Source organism: Myotis nattereri, assembly GCF_964212035.1.
Source record: "Myotis nattereri genome assembly, chromosome: 1".
Taxonomy (NCBI): Eukaryota; Metazoa; Chordata; class Mammalia; order Chiroptera; family Vespertilionidae; genus Myotis; species Myotis nattereri.
This window is the reverse complement of record NC_138075.1, coordinates 112,577,263-112,592,040: the sequence shown is the minus strand read 5'-3', so window position 1 is coordinate 112,592,040 and position 14,778 is coordinate 112,577,263. Positions and strand designations below refer to the sequence as shown.

At 41.1% G+C, this 14,778-nt stretch overlaps 1 protein-coding gene across 5 annotated transcripts in view; it reads left to right on the top strand.

The window, feature by feature from the left end:
* Positions 1-7,130: 7,130 nt before the first annotated feature.
* BBS4 (Bardet-Biedl syndrome 4) overlaps positions 7,131-14,778 on the top strand; it is a 120,407-nt gene continuing 112,759 nt past the window's right edge. For 4 of the 5 annotated variants that reach the window (XM_081085014.1, XM_081085017.1, XM_081085016.1 and 1 more), the window contains exon 1: positions 7,139-7,174. In XM_081085014.1, the coding sequence (XP_080941140.1) occupies positions 7,151-7,174 (24 nt within the window). In that variant the 5' untranslated portion in view covers positions 7,139-7,150. Of the gene's footprint in view, positions 7,175-14,778 lie in introns of all 5 variants that reach the window. The other variant, XM_081085018.1, reaches the window with a different exon arrangement.

Below are 14,778 nucleotides of genomic sequence, written 5' to 3'. Positions count from 1 at the left end.
GAGAGGGCAAGATATTGAAAACCTATTTGAAGAAATAATGACAGAAAACTTCCCCCACCTGGTGAAAGAAATGGACTTACAAGTCCAGGAAGCGCAGAGAACCCCAAACAAAAGGAATCCAAAGAGGACCACACCAAGACACATCATAATTAAAATGCCAAGAGCAAAAGATAAAGAGAGAATCTTAAAAGCAGCAAGAGAAAGACAGTCAGTTACCTACAAGGGAGTACCCATCCGACTGTCAGCTGATTTCTCAACAGAAACCATGCAGGCCAGAAGAGAGTGGCAAGAAATATTCAAAGAGATGAATAGCAAGAACCTGCAACCAAGATTACTTTATCCAGCAAAGCTATCATTCAGAATGGAAGGTCAGATAAAGAGCTTCACGGATAAGAAAAAGCTAAAGGAGTTCATCACCACCAAACCAGCATTATATGAAATGCTGAAAGGTATTCTTTAAGAAGAGGAAGAAGAAAAAGGAACTCTTACCATTTGCCACAGCATGGATGGAACTGGAGAGCGGATAAATACCACAAGATCTCACTTATTTGTGGAATATAATGAACAACATAAACTGATGAACAAGGACTGATCCAGAGACGGAGAGGCATTGATTGGACTGTCGGGCCTTGGAGGGAAGGTAGGGGAGGGTGGGGGCAAGGGGGAAAGATCAACCAAAGGACTTATATGCAAGCATATAGGCCTAACCAATGGACACGGACAACGGGGTGGGGTGAGGGGGTTAGCGGGGAGAGGGGGGGTAGAGGGTACACATATGTAATATCTTAATCAATAAAAAATATAAAAAAAATAAAAAAATAAAAAAAATAAAATGCCAAGAGCAAAAGACAAAGAGAGACTCTTAAGAGCAGCAAGAGAAAGAAACTCAGTTACCTACAAGAGAGTACCCATAGGACTGTCAGCTGATTTCTCAACAGAAACTATGCAGGCCAGAAGAGAGTGGTAAGAAATATTCAAAGTGATGAGTAGCAAGAACCTACAACCAAGATTACTTTACCCAGCAGAGCTAATATTCAGAATTGAAGGTCAGATAAAGAGCTTCACAGATAAGAAAAAGCTAAAGGAGTTCATCACCACCAAACCAGTATTATATGAAATGCTGAAAGGTATCCTTTAAGAAGAGGAAGAAGAAAAAGGGAAAGATACAAATTATGAACAACAAATACGCATCTATCAACAAGTGGATCTAAAAATCAAGTGAATAAATAATCTGATGAACAGAATAAACTGGTGAATATAATAGAATCAGGGGCATAGAAAGGGAGTGAACTGACTATTCTCGGGGGAGGGGGGAGAGAGTGTGGGGGGTGCGAGAAGAGACTGGACAAAAATTGTACACCTATGGATGAGGACAGTGGAGGTGGGGCAAGGGCAGAGGGTGGGGTGGGAACCAGGTGGAGGGGAGCTATTGGGGGAAAAAAGAGGAACAACTGTAATAATCTGAACAATAAAGATTTAATTTAAAAAAAATAAAAATTAATAAATAAAATAAAAAATAAAGGTGGGACAAGTCCCGCTTTGGGGATGCCCAATTATGTGTGGTGAGGCTGAACACATGACAGAGACTGCAGGAAAGTCCCAGCAGCTGCCAAGAATTCTTGGGGACTCTTTCTGCTCTCCCTCTCAGGACTTCAGCCGCTAGAAACTCTTAGCTAGTGAGATCTCTGTCTGTGTGTCTGTAATGTAATGTTGGCTTTCTATCTTTTAGGGACTTTAGTTTGCTCTTCCCTGATGTATGAATATAGGAAAGTAAGCTATACTGGCTGGGTTGGGCAAAAAGATTAATGTTCCCATGATAATGGGCAATTCTTGAATGAGAACAGACCATATCCCAAGGATGACTCCCAGGTCCCGAGGGCATGGGACTCCCAGTAAGGTTGTAATGTCCTTTCTTTGAACAGAAAGGGCAAACATGGTTAACAGAATAATTGATATTTCCCATAACTATAACTAGTCCCCAATGTTCTGTTTTTCCCCACAACACTGGGAGGAACAAATCTGTAGAAGTACCCTCTATCAGTGAAGCGGGGGCACTCCTGTTCTTATAGAGAAAAATAAAATACTACTTTCACATTGAGTTATCCCTCTTTCAAAATTAGTCAAGAAAAATGCTTTAGGTAATAATTGGCTTTAAAATCTCAAAGTTGTTAAGACATAATAAATAGATGTAACTAAAATTTTTAGAAGAATTTATGATAAAACTTCAGTAATAATTATAAATATGTTAATAATACTAATAAAAGTTCAGTCTTTCAAGAGGAGATTGACTATACTCTCTGTTGAAGAAAGGGGACAGTCGTCCTTCTCCCTGTAAAAGTAAAGAAACCTAAAAGAGAACAAGGGCAGACGGAGAAATGAGATCCTTGTCCTGCCTTCCCCTCTCTATGTGACCAGGGGACAATCTGAGGGAACAGCCAAGATGGCGACTTACAATCCCAGCCACCCCTCAGGAGGAGGGCTGTCCTGATAAGGCCCTGCCCCTGAGGCCTCTACGCCACCAGAAACCAGCACTTTCTAGGTTGCAAAAGGAGTTGGAGCAATATAAAAAAAAAAGTTTAAAACCTCTGCTGGAAGACACGTGACTTAGCTGCCAGCTAGACCCATTTTTGGGCCCATAAGTGTATACATAGACCTGAGTTAAGCGCGATACTATTCTCAGGAATACTATTCTCAGGAAAGGAAGGGGGAATGATTTGAAGGTCAGCTATGAATATCTGGGAAAGGGAGCACCTGGCTGGCCCTGGTGTGCTTCCAGCAGATGTAAAATTTCCAAACTCAGGAGCCCCAGTGGGACCTTAACAACAAGGCCCATAGGGGGACACATGAGAGATCTCTTAGGGAACTAATAATTAAAGGGATTAGGGTAGCAGTTCCCTGGTCTCAGAACCTAAATAAAACCTTCAACATTCAGCAAGGCAAAGAAGAAGAACCTCCTGAATTTTACCAAGACTAAAAGATCAAATGAGAAAGTACTCTGGGCCAGACCCTGAGGACTTGTTGGGCCAAGAAATATTAAAAATTATATTTTGGCCCTGACCGGTTTGGCTTATTGGATAGAGCGTCAGCCTGCGGACTCAAGAGTCCCAGGTTCAATTTCGGTCAGGGGCATGTACCTTGGTTTTGGGCACATACCCAGTAGGGAGTGTGCAGGAGGCAGCTGATCAATGTTTCTTTCTCATTGATGTTTCTCTCTATCCCTCTCCCTTCCTCTCTGCAAAAAATAAATAAAATATATTTAAAAAATTATATTTTGTCACCAATAGTTGTCCTGACATTTCAAGAAATCTACAAAGTTAGAGAACTGGAAGAATAGAAGTGCAGAAGAACTCTTAAAAGAAGACTCACAAGGTCTATGTACATAAGATAAGAAAGGCAGAAACAGAAAGCTAACATAATATTCACAACTGTAGAACAAGTGGCCCAGGGAAGGGCTAGCCCGGAGGGCCAGGAACAGAAGCCACAATAGTATCACCCAAACCTTAGCTTGTTATCTCTAAGGAAAAATATGGCAGTTTTGAATTCAAGCAGCTAGAGGTCTGGGGACAGGCTGCGGGGCCTACTCCCTTCTCCCCCAGGCCTTTCTTCCAGCCTCATAGGCCTATACATAATTTTCCAAAGTCTTTGATAACTTAAAGGCTTTGGAGCATTCCTGGGTTAAATAACAAACATCTAAATATTTTGAAATAACAGGATACTGAAACATTAATTAATTTAAGTTTGCCTCTTAGGGAAAATATAGGGGATAGATTTGAATCTATTAATGAATAAGCCTTGTATTTTATTTGAAATATCTCTTAAAATGTGAATGTATTGCTAATGTGAGGAATATTAATTACTTACATGCCACCTAAAAATTAAGGTTTCTAGGGCTTAAAAATTCAAAAATCATGAAAAGAAGTTATGGTTTTGATATCATCGAGAAAGCATGAGGCGTGAAAATGCATTTTGAAGGAGAAAGGAAATGGTTTCTAAAGCTGGTTATTTCTGAAAGTTGTAAGATTTCTAAAGAAAGATTTATGAAAGTTATAAAATGTTTGTAAAAAAAATTGAAAAGAAGTTGAATAAATGACACAGGCCAATAAGCCAGAATAAATAGAATAGGGTAATTGAAAGAAACAGCAATTTGGAGCCCTCTAGTAAATCCTATCTTCCCTAAACCAAGGACACTTAAGAGTAAATGATTTGCATTTTGCCTACCTAAACAGAGAGTAAATAGCTTATATCAATGTACTCAGGGAGACTGATAACAGAAATTCAATTACAGTGGGGCCTTGACTTACAAGTGTCCTGACTAACGAGTTTTTTGAAATACGAGCTGTCTCTCAGCCGATTTTTTGCTTTGAGTTGCGAGCTAAAATTCGGGTTACGAGCCAGCTTCAGATACCCCACCGCTAGTTGGCACAGTGAACATCACAGTGAAAGCCACAACATCAGCCCAGCATCACGTGTCTCACTCGTTCACTTTATGATTTGACATACGAGTAATTTGAGTTATGAGCTCCGTCACGGAATGAATTAAACTCGTAAGTCAAGGTCCCACTGTAGTATCATTTGCTCTCTGCACCCAAGGACAAATGAAGTTAGAAAATAAACCTTATTTTGGTTAGTCCTTTTCTGAAGCAAAAGTTCTACAAATTATTATATATTAATCAGGTATTTTTAAAAAAGATAATCTTAGTTGTGGGAACTGAAGTTTTACTAGCTTATGTTTCTTTTTAATACCCTCTTGTCACTTTGAATGCTATATAATCTTTTTTTTTTAAATATATTTTATTGATTTTTTACAGAGAGGAAGGGAGAGAGATAGAGAGTTAGAAACATCAATGAGAGAGAAACATCGATCAGCTTCCTCCGGCACATCTCCCACTAGGGATGTGCCCGCAACCCAGGTACATGCCCTTGACCAGAATCGAACCTGGGACCTTTCAGTCTGCAGGCCGACGCTCTATCCACTGAGCCAAACCGGTTTCGGCACTATATAATCTTTTGGTAGAATGGGTTTGACAACCTTCCTAGAGTTTAAACTTTAAGAAAAGTTTTTTGTTTTTTACCTAGAGTTAGCTGTAGATGATTCCAATAGGTCCTGGAATGCCTCAATATCTTCCTACAATGGAAACTAGGGACCAAATTTCTTAAGATACTGGGTATCTCTTCTACTTTAATCTCTCTCAGGTTAGAAGGCCTCCTGACCCAAAGCCCTCTTGATTTTCTAGTTCACTGCCATTGACCAGAAGACTATGTTTGTTTTAATCAAGATTTGGAAGGGAAGCAAGTTGGAACCCTCTTGGGAAAGACCCTACCTGTCTTGCTTACCACAGAGACTGCTTTTTGGACTGCAGCGTGAGGTTGGACCCATCACACACGGGTTAAGGGTGGATGTCAGGGCCAGCCTGACAGGTTGAGCCGGGCTGAGGTAGGGAGGTGGGAATTGAGAAAAGAAAGAAAGACAGGAAAGCGGGATCGGGAGGACTACAGCTCTCGAGGAACTGCAGCAACTTTATTAGTCACACAATCCTATTTATACACAACACACTGAATAGGAGGTCTGTCAAGAGGAATGTATTCTTTGTTCCTCTTAATCTCTAAGGGAGGGACAGAACAGAAGGTCAAGTTCTCAGTACAGCATATCTCAGTAAATAGTTACAGACTTCTTGGTAAGACATGAAAGGCTGTTCTCATTCTACAAAGGTTGCTCTCATTCTACTGATAATCGCCATCCAAACAAGTCTGGGAAAACTGTGTGGGTAAGGGTCCCAGCCTTGCTAGCCCCTTCAGGTGCAAGGACCTTGCCAGCTTACATCTGGCCCCCAACAGGCGGACACACCTCAGCTTGAACAGCCATACCAGGACTTATCCCCTTGAAATTGATGCTAAAAACTGTGAGCTGTCTTAATAACCATCATGTACCGAGTTCTATTTGCTTTAGGGATCTGGCAAATTGCAGGGGCTTACAATGTGGGCTGGGGAAATGTGTCCAATCTGGATCATGCATACACATTTAAGTTATTGATTATAGATAACTTAAATGATTTGTAATCATTTCAGCCTTTAGGCCAAAAGATTGGCTAGGACTAGATTTAGGAATAGATGTCACAGGACAAGATCCCCTAGGCCACTGCCACCACCATGCAAATAGAAGTAGGATATAAGGGAACAAATGCCTGGGTGGAATTGATTAAATATTCTGCACAGGCCCTAAATAAAAGTGACTGTTACATTTGTGCAGCAGGAAGGCTAGAGGCCCAAGTGATCCCATTTGCATTCAGAAGGACCTCAGACTGTAATGGGATGGAATATGTGCTCGCCTTGTACCAGGAGGAAACTGCCTGGGGAAATGCTTCCTGTAAGACTCTTCCCTGTTGTTCTCATTCAACAGAGGTAAAGAGCAAGGTCCACCCCCCACCCCCGCAAACAATCCGGCCCCGTCCTACGACATAAACTATACCTCCTGCCTCTCAAGGGGGGAAACAGTGCTCAGAGTTTATGAGAAATTTATCCAGATGCGTAAATGGCCAAATATTCTTAGAAGCCAATCATGCTGCACTGTCGATACCCCGTGCTGATGCCTGGTGCTGTTATGGGGGACCCTGACTTGTGGCCTTGCTCAGCAAATGGAGTGGAACTTGCGCTCTGATATAATTGGCTATCCCTTGCACTTCGGCATAACGTAAACCTTTTTCAATGGACAAACTAGGAAGAGGAGAGAGAGTCCAGGGGGCTCCATTGATCCCCATATGTACAAAAATCTCCTTGGGTTCCAGGAGGAGTGCCAAAGGAGTTTAAAGCTAGAAATCATATTGCCGCTGGATTTGGATCTGTCCCATTCTGGTGGCCCACTGTAAACAAGTTTGTGGTTGGATTAATTATATTTACTACTAGAGGCCCCGTGCACGAATTCGCATTCCCTCATCATCTCCTTTTCATCTAAACAGTATGTGGGGCAACGCCCAACCCTTCCCCAGCTTCCTGAAAACCCTCAGTGGGGTGGGCAACCCCGCTGCCGCCCGGCTTTCCACCTCCTTCCTTCTCTGCTCAGGCCCCTCCCCTCTTCTCCAGCCCTACAACTTCCGCTTGTCCGGTCGCCTGGGAAACCGCTTACTTCCGGTCGCGCAGCTGTGGGCCGGGCGAGATGGCTGAGGAGAGACAGCCCACGGTGAGCACAGATTCTGTTTTGTGTCCGGGCCGCCAGGCGGGACTGGATGGGGCCGGGCCCTGCGGGAGCGGCGGAGCCCAGCGGCGAGGCAGGCCGTCAGGCGGCCTTGGTTTTTCGCAGCTGCCCCTGGACGAGGGCGGAGACGGGCGGGCGACTCGCGGAGGGCGGCGGGCAGGGGCCAGCTCCCGGGAAGTGGTTTGCCGGGCGCAGGGCTGAATTCTTTGCAGCATTTAGCCTATGGCTCCTCTTGGGGTCACCGGAACGGAAAAGGGGGGTTTTCATTAAAAAAATGGCTCTTTCCTCGCCCCATTTCTTGCGTCTCATTGGGTTTGGAAAGGCATTAACCATCGCTTGTGCAGAGGCAGGCAGTTCCTTTTAATCCCCCGGATTAGGAATTGAATGTGGCAAAGCCTGGAAGCATCACTGCCTTCTGCCGGTGGGGCGGGGCCGTGTTTTCTCTGCTGTGATTAAATTTAGGATAGGACTCTAGTCTAGAGATTAAACTCCACAGAATTGCCATTACGAAGTAACCAGGTGGATTCGGGGTGACCCTGTAGTAATTTTTGAGGCGTGTATTCATAATTGAATGTAGTTACAAGTGTGAAACTTTGTTTTCCTTATTTTAGTATTGGGTTTCAGAGCTTGTTTTGAGCATTTGTTAGAATGACTTTAGTTATTCACTCGGAGTTTATTGATTGCCCTTTGAAAAACACCCCGGAAAACAAAGACAAATGTTGACTGTTACAGAGCAAGGCCAATATTATTATCTGTTAGAGGGGTCGCTTGTTTTCTATTCTTTTTATATTAGCAGAGAAACTAAATTATTTTAGTGTAATCAGAAAACTGAGTACCAGAGCAGGAGGCCCTATGCAAAGATTTCTGTAAACTACGAATTAAAAAAAAAAGCATAATTAGTGTTACTACGTTTTTGATATTGGAAACATACCAAAGAAAATACTTCACCTACATAATCTTAAATGTAAAGTATCATGTAAGATATCCTTACTACAAATATTCTTTAGTGTTTATTGTAGGTATAGACAGATAGGTGTTCACAGGTAGTCTGTGAACTTAATTTCTGTGAAGGCAGAATACACCTGTGATTTTGAGTCTCTAATAGTGTTTTAAAGGGAATGGCTTTTAAATATATATATATTGATTTCAGAGAGGGAGAGAGAGTTAGAAACATTAATGATGAGAGAGACATATTGATCGGCTGCCTCCTGCATGCCCCAAACTGGGGATCGAGCCTGCAACCCAGGCATATGCCCTGACAATGACCTCCTGGTTCATAGGTGAACGCTCAACCATTGAGCCAACCTGGCTGGGCAGGGAATGGCTTTTTTAAAAAATATATATTTTTATGATTTTTTACAGAGAGGAAGGGAGAGGGATAGAGAGTTAGAAACATAGATCAGCTGCCTCCTGCACACCCCCTACTGGGGATTTGCACACAACCAAGGTACACGCCCTTGACCGAAATCTAACCTGGGGTCCTTCAGTCCACAGGCTGACGCTCTATCCACTGAGCCAAACCGGTTAGGGCAGTGGTCGGCAAACTTATTAGTCAACAGAGCCAAATATCAACAGTACAATGATTGAAATTTCTTTTGAGAGCTAAATTTTTTAAACTTAAACTATATAGGTAGGTACATTGTTATTAACTTAATTAGTGTACTCCTAAGCTGGCCTTTGCTAAAAACGTCCTCAATCCGATTGAGGTACGTTCGCTGAGGTCGACCCCTTCCAACTCTCGCATCCACACTCGTCTTGTATGCTTGTTTCGACTATCTCCTTTCGGAAAACCTACTTCTGCTCATGGGCCACGAAGTTTCAGTCACATTGTACGTGCGCACCCGCACGTGGTATTTTGTGGAAGAGCCACACTCAAGGGGCCAAAGAGCCCCATGTGGCTCGCGAGCCGAGGTTTGCCGGGTTAGGGCAAGGCTTTTTTGTTTTGATATGACTTTAGCACTTGAACCTGAAATTTAATTATTTTCATTATTGTCAAATTTATTGCTAGCAGTGTTATATTTATAGTAGCTATGTTTTCAAGTTACCACTGCATGGAAATTTGAGTTTCTTCCTTTTTTGGAAATGATCTGGCATCTTGTAATAAAATGACATGATAATCTTACTCCTAGACCTATATCCTATCAAAATAGAAGCAAAAGCACGTAGTACAAGTGTGTTTATTTTTTTTATTTTTATTTTTTAAATATATTTTATTGATTTTTTACAGAGAAGAAGGGAGAGGGATAGAGAGCCAGAAACATCGATAAGAGAGATCCATCAGCTGCCTCCTGCACGCCCCCCAGTGGGGATGTGCCCGCAACCAAGGCACATGCCCTTGACCGGAATCAAACCCGGGACCCCTGAGTCCGCAGGGCGACTCTCTATCCACTGAGCCAAACTGGTTCGGCACAAGTGTTTTATTGCAGTACTGTTTACAGTTGCAAAAGCTGGAAACAGTGAATGTCCACTGGTGAGGTAATGGATGACTTTTGATATTTCCATATGTAAGAAGAATATACAGCCATTAAAAAGAATGTTAGAACTATATATGTTGACTTGGGGGGATTTTCATGGTATATATTTAAGTAAGAGCTAGATGTGAAGTGAGGTATGTTGTGTGATCTTAATTTCGTGACACAAAGAAAAAAAATAGATCTGTGAATATGTATATATATATATGTGGCGAAGACAAAGACTTAAAACTCATAGAGAGAACTTTGAACAAATGTATAAGTAAAAGTCTATGATTGAAGGCCTTGAGGCCAGAGATATCCCAGTAAAATGGAGTGAAACTAGCCCAATGTGGGGCACACAGGAATTCTGATTTGCTACCCAAGTTATTTATTTATTATTATTATTTTAAATATATTTTGTTGATTTCAGAGAGGAAGGGGGAGAGAGGGAGAGAGATAGAAACATCAATGATGAGAGAATCATTGATCGGCTGCGTCCTGCACACCCCACAATGGGGATCAAGCTTGGAACCCGGGCATGTGCCCTTGACTGGAATTGAACCTGGGACCCTTCAGTCTGCAGGCCAACGCTCTATTCACTGAGCCAAACCAGCTAGGGCTACCCAAGTTATTTAGATTAATAGTTTCTTACGGAGGAAAAATGGGGACTGATATTTATATTTTATTTAAGAATAAAATGGTTTAGAGATCTTTTTAAAAATACTGAGCAAATAGCTCTGGTTTCTATGATTTATGCTTATAACATTTTTTGTAATTCTCATTTTTTTTTCAAATATATTTTTATTGACTTCAAAGAGGAAGTAGGGGAGAGAGAGAGAGAGAGAAAGAAAGAAACATCAATAATGAGAGAGAATCATTGATTGGCTGCCTCCTGCACCCCCCACACAGCGGTCAAGCCCACAACCTAGCCATGTGCCCTGATGGGAATCAGACTGTGACCTTCTGGTTCATAGATCAATGCTCAACCACTGAGCAACACTGGCTGGGCTAATTCCCATTATTTAATGTCTTCATATAAACAACATTCTTCCAGTAAAGTTTAAACCTTTCAGAACATAAAACAAAATACTACTGCACTAGTTTACTTGGTTCAGATAGAGTACCTACCACATATCAAGCATTACATAAATATTTGTTAGATGCACAAATGATCACAGAACTACATAAAAATGAAGAAGGAACAAAAAAAAATTTATTCTTCATCCCAGCTATAAATGAAATGAAATCAGGTGGGTTAATAGAATTCTTTCCATCTCAGAATGTTTGGGGAAGTCTTTTGAGAGAAACATACAAATATACATAATTTATTTTAATTCTATTTTGTGTACGAAGTAGGGTTGCTGACTTATGAAGATGCTTTTTGAACCTTTAAGAATCCTTACTTGCCAAAACCGGTTTGGCTCAGTGGATAGAGCGTCGGCCTGCGGACTGAAAGGTCCCAGGTTCGATTCCGGTCAGGGGCATGTACCTGGTTTGCGGGCATATCCCCAGTAGGAGATGTGCAGGAGGCAGCTGATCGATGTTTCTCTCTCATCGATGTTTCTAACTCTCTATCTCTCTCCCTTCCTCTCTGTAAAAAAAAAAAAAAAAAAAAAAAAAAAAAATCAATAAAATATATTAAAAAAAAAAAAAAAAAAAAAAGAATCCTTACTTGGCCCTAGCCAACTTGGCTCAGTGGATAGAGTGTCAGCCTGCGGACTAAAGGGTCCCAGGTTTGATTCCGGCCAAGGGCACATGCCTGGGTTGTGGGCTCGATCCCTGGTGTGGGGTGTGCAGGAGGCAGCCAATCAATGATTCTCTCTCATCGTTGATGTTTCTGTCTCTCCCTATTCCTTCCTCTCTGAAATCAATAAAAAATATATTAAAACAACAACAAAAAACAATGGAGGTTTTTTTTTTAAGCACTGTAAAACCAGCTTTGTTGAGGTATAAGTATATATACCATAAAATTTACCCATTTTAAATATATAGTTTGATTAATTTTAGTAACTTTATATAGTTTGCCAACCATCACAGCTTATGTCCATCACTCCAAACAATTCCCTTGTGTCCATTTGCAGCCAATCCCTACTTATAATCTGTGGAGAGCAGCTACAGTGTTTGGACAGGTTCAAGCCTCATACTAATGAGAGGGCACAGCCCTCTCGTGGCAAAGCCATGTGCAAGTCCTAGCTTGGAGGGCAAAGCCCTCCCAGCACAATTATAGCCAAAGGCTATAGTTGTAAGCTTGACCTTATGGTCCGAACCTGTGGTCCCACGTGGCTAAGTGATATAGGTTGTGGAAGGTGCAGCAAGTAAACAGAGCTTGATCAGGTGCATGTAATTAAGTAGATTCGAAACCCGCGAGAACATTGTAAACATCTTGACCACGCCCTTAATTTGCCTCCTGGAATCTGGTATAAAATAAAAACTCAGCTTGCAGGCTGTGGCGCTGTCTCTCTATCAGAGAAGCAGCATCCCACCTAGCCCCAGTTTTATTTTCTTGTCTGTCTTCTCCCCTTTACCGACCCCTCTCAGGTTCACCCATAGCTGTGCTGGTGTGGCACAGTAATCACAATGCACTGTTGACCTGCTTTCTATCTCCATAGTTTTGCTATTTGTAGCAATTTCATATAATGGAATCATACAATATGTAGTCATATGTGTCTTACTTTATTATCTTAAAATATATTTTTATTTAACTCATGGTTATTTTAATTTTAATTTGTATTTCCTTAATGGATAATGATATTTATTAGCGTCACCGAAGAAGGAACATATCAAGTAGGAACAAATGAAGATGAGGAATAGGAATGTTAATGGTCCTATGAAGGGTAGTAGCAAGGTATACCAATTTACATTCTTTAGCCAGTAGTCCCATGATTGATGTTTGTGGCCCTTTCTGTTAATTTTTGGGTGGCATCCCTGACTAGGCAAGGCAGTAATAGAATATGCTTTGGCCGGACCTCTGTGGAAAGGCCAAGTGTGTTAAGATTACAGAGGAGACGTCCCAGAGGAGGGTTTTTTGTTTGGAGGGACAGAAAAATAATTCTCTATGGTGTAAATTAGGAAGAGGAGATAAGCAACAAAGGGATACCTTGGAAGCTAGACTGGAGGGAGCGTTCCCAATGTCTAGTTAGGCTCCGGAGGGAGGAGGACAGTCTGATCTGCATGGTGGGCAACCCTCTGCCTTCCCTCTGAGGTTTGACGGTCTGTTCGATGCTTCTCTGTCTCTGGATCTACTTTTGTTCATCAGTTTATGTTCATTATATTCCATAAATGAGTGGGATATGTACATATTCAACTTCATTACTTATGGGAAACTTTAAGGTGGTTATAATAATTTATGCTTCTTCCACTAGTTCCTGTTGCTTACATCCTTGATGCTGTTACAACTTTAGCTTTTGTCATTATGGTGGATATGAAATGTTTATGTGATATTAATTTATATTTCCCTGATTTTTAGTGAGGTAGAGCATCATTGGTTGTTTCTTTTCTTTTTCTGTGCAATTCCTAGTTCATATGTTTTGATTATTTTTCTACTTTGCTATTTGTGATTCATATTTGTAGTTATTTCTAGTTTCTGGCTGTTAATCCTTTGTTATTTTTTGGTTGTGTTTTGTATTGCAAATATCATCTCTTAGTTTTCTGTCTTTACTTCCTTTTTGGAACAGAAGTTACTAATTTTAATGTAGTTGAATATTTAGATAATTTTATTTTTTATTTATTTTATTTTTTTTTAAAATATATTTTATTGATTTTTTTACAGAGAGGAAGGGAGAGAGATAGAGAGAAACATCGATGAGAGAGAAACATCGATCAGCTGCCTCCTGCACATCCCCCACTGGGGATATGCCCGCAACCCAGGTACATGCCCCTGACCGGAATCGAACCTGGGACCCTTCAGTCCGCAGGCCGACGCTCTATCCACCGAGCCAAACCGGTTTCGGCAGTTTTATTTTTGAAATTTGTTTTTTAATCCTTGTTGACATACAATATTATATTAACTTTAGGTCTACAACATAGTGATTAGGCATTTATATACCTTCAAAGTGATCACTGTGACAAGCCTAGTACACATCTGACACCATACATAGTTACTACAATGTTATTGACTATATTTGTGCTGTACTTTACATCTTCGTGTTTTTTTTTTTTTAATATATTTTAATGATTTTTTACAGAGAGGAAGTGAGAGAGATAGAGAGCTAGAAATATCAATGAGAGAGAAACATTGATCAGCTGCCTTCTGCACATCTCCTACTGGGGATGTGCCCTCAACCCAGGTACATGCCCTTGACCGGAATCGAACCTGGGACCCTTCAGTCCGCAGGCTGACGCTCTATCCACTGAGCCAAACCGGTTTTGGCTCGTGTTTGTTTTTGTAACTGGCAACTTGTACTTCATTCCTTTCACTTTTTCCACCTATCTCCCAAACACCCACCCATCTGGCAACCATTAGTTGTTCTCTGTATCTATGTTTGTTTCTGCTTTGCTTATTCTTCTATTTTGTTGTTTAGATTTCACATGTAAGTGAAATCATATGGTATATGTCTTTCTCTGTCTGACTTATTTTACTTAGTATAATATCTTATAGGTCCATTCATGTTTTCACAAATGGTAATATTTAAAAATTTTTATGGCTCAGTAATATTTTATTGTATATATGTACCACATCTCCTTTATTCATTTGTTTATCAGTGGACACCTAGGTTGCTTCCATATCTTAGCTATTGCAAATGGTGCTGCAGTGAACATAAGGGTGCATCTATTTTTTCAATTAGTGTTTAGATTTCTTTGGATAAATACCCAGAAGTGGAATTGTTGGGTCATATGGTGTGGGGGTTCTCCAGCTGTGAACAGCACGGCTAGAGAGTGAACGAGTCCTGAGTAGGGGCGACTGGGGATTGAGAAAAAGAGAGACACAGAGACAGTAAGTAAAGCTGGGACCAGGTGGGACATTGTTCTCGGATGGAGAGACAGTGACCCAGAGCTAGTGCAGCACATTTATTACATACAGCATGGTACCAGGAAGTTTTATTAAAGTTTAAGACAAAGGAAATTATGTGAAATCATGCTTAAAGATTAAGCTGCATTCTTCATTCTTCTGGCTTCTTGTAATTGTCAGGCCTGGAG